This window comes from Thunnus thynnus, chromosome 6 (genome assembly GCF_963924715.1).
Source record: "Thunnus thynnus chromosome 6, fThuThy2.1, whole genome shotgun sequence".
Lineage (NCBI taxonomy): Eukaryota > Metazoa > Chordata > Actinopteri > Scombriformes > Scombridae > Thunnus > Thunnus thynnus.
In genome coordinates, this window is record NC_089522.1 from 15282559 (window position 1) to 15291307 (window position 8749).

General features: G+C 43.7%; 1 protein-coding gene across 1 annotated transcript; it reads left to right on the top strand.

Moving 5' to 3' along the window:
* Positions 1 to 4193: 4193 nt before the first annotated feature.
* Positions 4194 to 8749, top strand: LOC137185260 (glycine N-acyltransferase-like protein 2). Its single transcript, XM_067593607.1, has 2 exons — positions 4194 to 4243; positions 7106 to 8749. Exons 1-2 carry the CDS (start codon positions 4194 to 4196, stop codon positions 7518 to 7520), a joined length of 465 nt encoding a protein of 154 aa, XP_067449708.1. The 3' UTR covers positions 7521 to 8749.

Consider the following 8749-nt stretch of genomic DNA (forward strand, 5'->3'; position numbering starts at 1 on the left):
AGGACACTGCAGGATTGCTGCTCTGCTGCTGGCTCACTGGCTCTTGCTTTCTCTCTCTCTCTCTCTCCTCTCTCTATTCACTCAGGCAAATTGCTCAAGGAGGATGGTAAGAGCATGTGCTGCATACTTTTTCAGCAGGGGAAGGGGGGGAGGGGGGGGGGGGGGGGTGGAGGAGAGAAAGGAGGAGGAGGAGGGGGGGAATCATAGAGGTGCAAAGCATGCCGGTGAGGCGCTGTGCTGGGCAACTGTACCTCTGAGAGAGACTACAGTAGAGAAATTGGAGACGAGGAAGGAGGAGGAGGAGGAGGGGAGAGATGGGAGGCGGGGGGGAGGGCAGAAGTGAGGTGCAAGGAACATCAGGTGAGTGCGGCAATTTCCTTTGCTGGCAGTGCAGCACCCACCCTCAGGGAAAGTGTGAGCAGAACTGCAGATGTTCCAAGATGATGTCAGGCTCCGGATGTGGCGCGGACCTTTAGTACAGTTTGCTATCACTCTGTTCCCTCTCGCTTCGCCTTCCTGCGGTAGGGAGAAATCCAAAGGCCAGAGCGACGCTCTGGATGTCTGCCTCACAAAGCGCCAGCTGACGACGCAGGGCTGGCTTTTTCAAGGTCTTAGCACAGTTACCTGAGGTGAACTCAGAGCTGACCTCACACAGGCGAACTGACCCGGCTGGATTCATCATCCAGACCTCCCAGAGAAGTTTCAGAGTAAATTTTGAATACTGACTCACCTTCATATGAAGCTCCCAGCCCCCCACCCCCATAAACTATTTTTACATGGCCTTTGAAAAGGCTTGGAGTTGAACATAGACAATGCAATATGGAACAAAAGTAGCAACATTGACTTTTAGAGCAAGAGAGTTGCTGAGATAGTGCTGCCGCAGGGATATTACCAAATGTAAAAGCGATTCTGCTCTGAGAGACCTTTTCTTCTTTCTTGAGACAAATGAAAACATATCTAAATGCATACACAGACTTCTTTTTCTACATATTTCTTTCACACAGTTTGTGCCAAAGTCTCCAAAAAAGAATCTTGCAAGCTGCACTCTGTCCTGGTATCCTCTTTAAAGAGGGCAGAAAAGTCCCAGAAGCTAGTGCACAACTTCATGACTGCACCAAAGCTCCCCTGTCCCATGCAGGCCACTGTAGCCTCATTCTCATTTCCCAGTTTCAGCACTCAGACACTGACAACCCAAAACCACCGATACAATAGATTCTCCTTACCTTGTCCTGCATCCTCTGCAACTAACACATGCTGTTAAATATAAACCCACAACTAACAGAAAAGTAGAGAGCTGGGACTATATATACTCTCCTAAAAAAGCAAAGTCAGCAAAGATAAAAGTCTCCTCCGGTGGAGGGAACTCTGTGCATCCTCCTTAGCTTTTTTGTCCTTGTGTCAAATGGCGAGTCCTCTCAACCGGCCGCTATCTGACACGCCGGCTGCTATTTCCAGCCTGTACCATTTGTTAAACATGGATGAGGGAGCAGTGGAGCCTGACTGTTAACTGACTGACTGTCTGGCTGGCTGCTGCCTGGTTATTACTGGTGCAGAGGAGGCTGAAACTGATGAGACAGAAGCAGCCAGGAGCTTCAACACTGCAGGCATGCATACCGACATACATATATCAACTACTGAAAGGCTGATTTAAAGAAGTATACTAGTCTTTGCAAAGAAGAAGACATGTAAGTAGACAATATTAAAAGGTAAAGAAGACGAGAGAGGAAAGAAAGGTATACCTACAGACGAGTCTTGGACCGCATCACACGCAGGGAGGTGAGGAGGAAAACTTCTCTGCACTCACTCTGAGCCTCTTGCTTGCTGGTGATGTGCTTTCATGGCGCGGCAAAGTTGACTGCAGCATTGCCTCCTGAACAGAATGACATTGTTTGCACTCTCTCTCTCCCTCACTCCTCCTCCTCCTCCTGTACGCGCTCGCTCCCCCTCCTCTTCTTTGCACGCTTGCTGGCAGCACAAACTGCACAGCTCAGCAGTGTTCCCCCACTGCCGCAGCAGATCCTGCATGAGCTCTGCGTATCTGAGTGGGATGGGACTTTTAAAGGGGAACGCAACCTCCAGGGTCAGTGTGTGTGCACATCCTCAGTCCGCCCTCCTCTCCTCCCTGTCCTCCTCAGCACCTCCCCCCCCCCCCCCCCCCCCCTTGCTCTGCTAACACCCCCGAGAATCATCAGTGTAAAGGACTCCTCACAAGAGAGACCCCCACCACGCACACGACTCTCCATCCCCCCCTTTTTTATTCATTTTCACACTACAGCAAAAGCTGCTTTGAGATATGAGTGTGCTCAAACCTCAATGAGGAACAGTTTGCTCCACTGAGAGGCCATCACCTCTGGAGTGCTTTGAAACTCGTCATAATAGTAATTTTCATCTGATAGTGCTTCATAGGAAGTCTCCAGGTATGAGGAGGTGCAGAAAGACATATTTAAGACAATTTAAATAAAAAAATTTACACGCAAGACCAGGAATTGTAACACCGTGTCGAGCTAAATTAAGAAAATCACAAAATTTGTCACCACTTTAAAATCAAAGTGATCATTTGTCACCTGGTGATACAGTAAAAAAGTGGTTGATTTATTATACCGTTAAGCAATTGTTAGAAGATTTCAACCAAGTACATCAATAAAGCAAAAAACACAAGGCACACCACAGGATTATTGCACACAGTGTCACCACATAGCGTGACAAATGAGCAATAATCATGCAATCAGGAAGTGAATGTCACTGTCAAAGAGCTGCCAGCTTCAAAACTCCCTCAAAGTTCAACAGTTCCTGTAGGTGCAAAATCCCCTTCAGTAAAGTAGGATGTCCTTAATCTGCAAACCCTGTTACCTGCCTTTCATTACCCAAGATGCATTGCTGTACTGGTGCTATTCTGCAGTGCGCTAAAAGATAGAAATATCTTGACCAACCAAATTTGTCTTTTACGCGTTGCACAACTCTGTAAGAGTGAGATCATCCATCATTTAGTCAGCCAATAAGGTTGAACTCTGCAATATCTTTACAAGAACGCACTTGGTGGTCCCAGCATTCTTTGTTGACGTTCGCAGTGCGCTGCATGGGCTTTGCATGGATAATGGTGCCTCCATTATAAATTCTGTGTGTTTCAGGCATCAGCGTCTTGGCTGTTATCTGCAGCAGTGCAGCGCTCTCTGCTTTTCACTGCAGGAGCAAGGCGTTTGTTTTTCTGTTTTTTTTTTTTTTTTGTACATGACTTTGTTCTGCCCTGGCCCCCAGTTGAACCCTGTGAACCTCCATCCCTTGTAGCAAAACTAGGAGCTGCATGCATCTCATATTAACCCTGCATCCTTCAAGTCAAGGTCTACACTCACCTGCATTGGTATTTTATTATGATATGAAGGCTTTTCTCTCTAATAAGCTCATACCGCTGCCCTTATAAGATACGACGCTGCTGGTACAGATTGCTGAATCAGCGAAACCTGCATAATGGAGCATCTCGGACTATTTGGGGATCAGCTATGTGAGGTTGTCCATATCAATCAGTGTCAGCATGAATCATAGGTACGCATCATGCAAAAAACTGTGCCTCTCATCAGCTGAGAGCGAAGCATCCTTCCCTGCATGCAGTGCTGCTACTGCATCAGTCTGCCGAGCCTCCTCGCAGCATCTGTCCTCTCCTCTGTACTCTGTGACACCAGGGAAAATGCCCCCGCCAGCATATCCCTCACATAGCCCATGCCATTCTCAGTAATGGCATCCCCAGTGATGAATAAGCCATGAAGAGGGGCCCTTTTACATGTCCTATTAGATTACCTCGCTCTGCTTTACCTGGCTACTGTCATCTTGTCGACTCTGGCTCTCCACACTCCTTAATATTCTCTCTTGTTAGCCCAGTCAAGGGCAGAATGTGTAAATGTGTGTAAAGGCTCGTAGATCATATGAGCGTAAAGATTTAGAATTGAGTCATCTCTGCAGTTCAGTGAATGTGTGCATACGTGGCTCTCGCTCATGTTTATGATTCGCATTAATGTCTGGAAGGACTGCGTCACTATTTGCGTTTTTGCTGTTGACAGGAAATGTTTAACCAAGTAGGAGTTTGTTTTTTCGGCCTGGTGTCACAGCAGGCCATCGTCATTGACTTATTTCTTATCAAGCATGAGATGTAACAAAACTAAGGCAATGTTCATCTGGGGGTGGGGGGTTATCTGTCAAGTATGGACAGTCTTGACACGCAGATAATGGAGTCCAGTCTAACCATCAGCTGGTGAGTTTGCGTGTGTCTTTTTTTTTTTTTCTTTTACTTTTTGCCATTCACAGCCCATTCCTCTCCTACATCGATTTGTCTGGAAAAGATAATAGACACATTGATTCACAAGCTCAGCAGCTTGCTTGGTTTACACATCAATTCAGACTAATTCTCAATAGTCCTCAGTCAAGGAGGAGAATTGCCTTGACTGACGACTGACTCCTGGGTCTTTGAAACTGTAGATTTAAAAGCCATGCTGTGAAGATTTTCTGTCTCTTTTGGGCGAACATAGCACCATTTATTTTTTGAGAATCTGACAGATGTAAAACAAAAACAGTTTTCAGCGAGCATAACCTGACATTTCATGTGAAAAATAGAGTCAGAAGGGAGATAATTGAGGCTAGCCAGCAATAAATTAACTTCACAAAAATCTGTCTTCCCCTCCTCAGTTCAGTCAGTATGGCAAAGAGATAGACTGAGTGATGGGATCCTGACTTTGAAGAAGAAGGTGCGTGGTGTATTTCACTGCACCAGTGCTTCCTTGCTGACCTCATTTTTGTAAAGCTAAGCAGATTTCTCCTAAGGCCAAGTGGAGTGAAAAAGACCCACTGTCAATGACAAAACAGGTCAAATGTGGCTGTGCTGGAGAACACAGAAACACTGTTTTCCATTTTATTTAAGAATCTTTTATGACATTATTAACCGTGATATTAAAGATGCTGCTTTGAAAGGCAGGGCTCGATATGTGAAACATATGAAGCGCGAGCAGTCATCAGTTTCTCCCTCAGTAGGAGAGAGATCATAGTAAATGGATTATGATGCATTGACATTACGGTGAATGGCTGAACTTCTGACACCTGGCTGCTCGGTTGTGGTGAATGAGCAGCAGCTCTGTCAGCTGTCAGTGTCAGCAGCGGCGGTGTTGTAGCAAAGCATAACGTAATGCACACATCAGCCTGAACGTGAGGAGACTGCAGCCTTAATTAGGCCTTCACAAACCTATAATATCAGTTTCAAGCATTTGTATGTAATATACGAATATAAACAGTAAAATATAGATCTATACATTATGTTTTTGTCTGGATTTCTCTTCAGCATTTTGTGTATTTAAAATATCTGCATTAAATGTGTATAGTCTATAGCCAGTAAAGTACATATTTCCTTGTATAAAGAAAAAACGACTTTAGACTATGTGTTTTATCTTATCTGTGGCTGTAGTGTATGTAGATGTCCATTAAAATGTAAACCAGCCAGATGAAAATAGTAGGCTTCACAGTTAAATTGCACTTCTTTACTCTTTACAAATTGAAGGCAGCGGGCAGTTTACACTGAGAAAAATACAAATGATCATCTTGAAAACACTCAAGGACCTCACTTGGATGAAAAATATGCTTTACAGAGAGCTACCACAGTCCATCACTGTAATGCTGCTCTGTTTTTTTATGAAAACTAACTAATCAAATATTAATATTTGTGTGGTAGAAGGGCAGGTTGAATAGAATATCTGTTTAAAAGGGATTCTAGTCCAGTGAATATAGTCTCCGGTGTTGTTTGTGTGCCATTTTCATCTGCAGAGACGGCAAGCTGCTTGTTATTTTGGTCTTTTTCCCTGTTGCATTGTGTTCTGCATTCCAGGTTCTTGGAGGAGTGTTGCATATCCTCCACAACAACTGGTGTCATCTGGAGATGTGTGTTGACTCCTGGCCTACATTCAGCACTGCCATTTGTTACCGTCAAAACCAGGTATAGCACACAGGGGCATGGATAACTTATAGGCTTCTCTCCAGCGTGTCCTGTTGATGTCTGTGTCTGCCTGTGAAGCATTTCAGCAGCAGCAGCAGCAGCAGCAGCAGCAGCAGCAGCTCGGGGGTGATTCCTGACATGTGCACTGTCTTTACCAGGAACCCGGAAACTCTGAGATGTCTGCAGGTTGATGAGAGAGTCGTAAACTGGAGGAAGGGACTCATATTCAGAGGTGACTTCCTTTTCTTAACAGATGTATTAGAGTATTTGTTCAGATGCACCATGCAGATATTTGACCAGTAATGTGTTGCCTATAATTTCTGATTTTCTCATATTTTTTTCTTTCTTTCTTTTTTTTTTTTTTTTTTTTTTTTTTTTACAGTGCATGTCTAGTTATATGTCTATTTCTATGAATGTAACTGCCAAGTATCATTTATTATTAGTGCCTGATTATAAGTATTTGGAAATTTAACATCTTTCATTCACTGAAGCGATGAGCAAAATACTTGAACTAAAATGTGGAAAATACTGAATTCTTATATTTAATCATGCATTTTCCAGACATATTTGAGCTTGCTAATGATAGATGTATCGTCACTTATAAAAAACGTCCACGTGCAGACATTTTTTCTAGTCTGTCTCTCCAATAATGGCTTAATTTACTGTATGCGTCAAGTGAATGTAACACATTAGGCATAGTTTTAATATCAGTGCCAATACAATGATATATTCTAAGCAATTATTGTCTACTATAAGTCTTGCACTTGCACTTTTAAGCAACTACAGGATGTCATTTTTGCTATTCAGGCAGTTCTGTAATATGTCATTTTGTTTGCTAATGAAATGTTGCTTTTGTGTCTCTGCAAGGTGTACCAGGCTCACACTGTCATGTCATTAAAGAACTCGCCTCTCTCAGTGGACTCGAATATCAAGGAATATGGGGGTTATAATACCTTCATCCACCACAGCCCAAAAATGTGGACTGGCATCAGTGAGTTTCTGAAATATATTCACAACTTCAAACCGAAGCAGTTACATTGTTTTTTTTTTTGCAACGTATTAGTCTGATTAGAAATATAATTTATATTTCATTGATTTATGTTCATAATTGCTGTTCACATTTTCTCTGCTGACCAGGAAGCTGTTACAGCTGCCAATTTCCACTCTGGATGAGTCCCATGCTGAGCTCGTGGACAGACACTTGGCTTACGGAGGAAGCCAGGAGAGCCTCATCCACGTGAGAGCCTGTATCCGCCATCTGCCAAACCACTGTGTGACGGATGAGAAGGGCCGGCCCGTGTCCTGGATGCTGTCTGACGAGCTGTGTGAGCTGAGGATGGCTTACACCCTCCCGGAGTACAGACGGACCGGTCACCTCCTGGCTCTATCGCTGGCTCTGATGCGCAGGATGAGCTCCGCGGGTCTGCCCGTCTACTGTCACGTCAACCGTCAGAACCAGACCACCATCAACTCTGTGACCGCACTCGGCTTCCTTGCTTGTCCCAGTATGGAGAAGATGTCAGTGCTGCTCATATGCAAGGACAAAGTCTGAGTAAGCGAAACTAATGACAATAAAGTATGTTGGATGATTGAAACCACACTGGAAAAATTAAGTTTTATTGTAAAAGTGGAAAATATAACAATTTGTCTCCTCTTTCTATCATTTCTGTTACCTTACATAACTCAGAGGATGCAGCGCTTTAGACGGTTTAGTCCATTTCTGACAGCAAACTGCAAGTAGAACAAACTTAAAAATAACATTTTCTTTGGCTTCAGGGTGGATTTGATGAATATGCTAGTTGGGCTGCTTTGTTTTATTCACAGTGAAAATTGTACAAATGTCCCTCGATGTGAAATAATTATGTAAAGACAACACAAATCTGTCTTCAGTTTAACCCTCTGGCATGTCCTCTTTCTTGAGGAAAAGACCCCTTAATCTGCGGATCACCCAAATAGGCTCTCATCCACCTGGGACCCCTCCCTGGAGGTGTGCTGTTCCACTGCTGATTGCCTCTCTGTGTTTTAGCAGCAATGCACCATTCAAGTCTGCAGGCAACTTGACAAATGAGCAGCGATCTGAGCGGAGGGGATGCTGCACCACACATCCTGTCCCATCCACATCCCCTGTCCCGCAGTGGTGCACCTCTCTTAACTGATGCCCTTTCCTCACTCTAAACCAGCGAGAGCTCTTCCCAAGGTCACACGAGTACAGTACACGCTAAATACACACCTGCTGACACATGTACATACAAAGACAAAAGAGTAAGTGAACTCAACACAAGCCTGTACAATTCTAGTGCAGCTTCTTTTACAGAAACGATGATCTTTATTGTAACTTTAGACCAAGTTGTATAAATTACAGTATTATGGCATTTTAAGGCTTAAAATAATATCTGATTTTATGGGGTTTCATTTAGGGATATTATAAGTTATCACAACTGCATTCCCATAAACTTAGCGGTAATGGTTTCTTAAAAAATACCATCCTGGCAAAAACCCCCAGAAACATTACAAAAATGAAACAGAAATTGAAAACATGGTGTAAAATATTTTCTCACTGGGCCCTGCCAACACTGTGCAGTGCTGTTTTATTATAAATAACTAGCCAGAGGTCCCAGAGTCAATGATTTTCAAAACCAGTGTCCATGCTCTCTACTCTAATAACTGGTAAAGATTATTGTTATCACTCTGAAGGATTACTGCTGTACAAAGCTGGGCTGTATGGGTCTTATATTGCAAGCCATCTACTGAAATATGAGCTGTCTTCTCACCTACAGCGTG

Bases quoted from the DNA above. Each gene is read 5' to 3' on its own strand.
- LOC137185260 (XM_067593607.1), top strand. From the start codon at position 4,194: ATGGACAGTCTTGACACGCAGATAATGGAGTCCAGTCTAACCATCAGC. The intron at 4,244-7,105 runs GTGAGTTTGCGT...TCTGCTGACCAG, and splicing joins TCCAGTCTAACCATCAGCTG to GAAGCTGTTACAGCTGCCAA.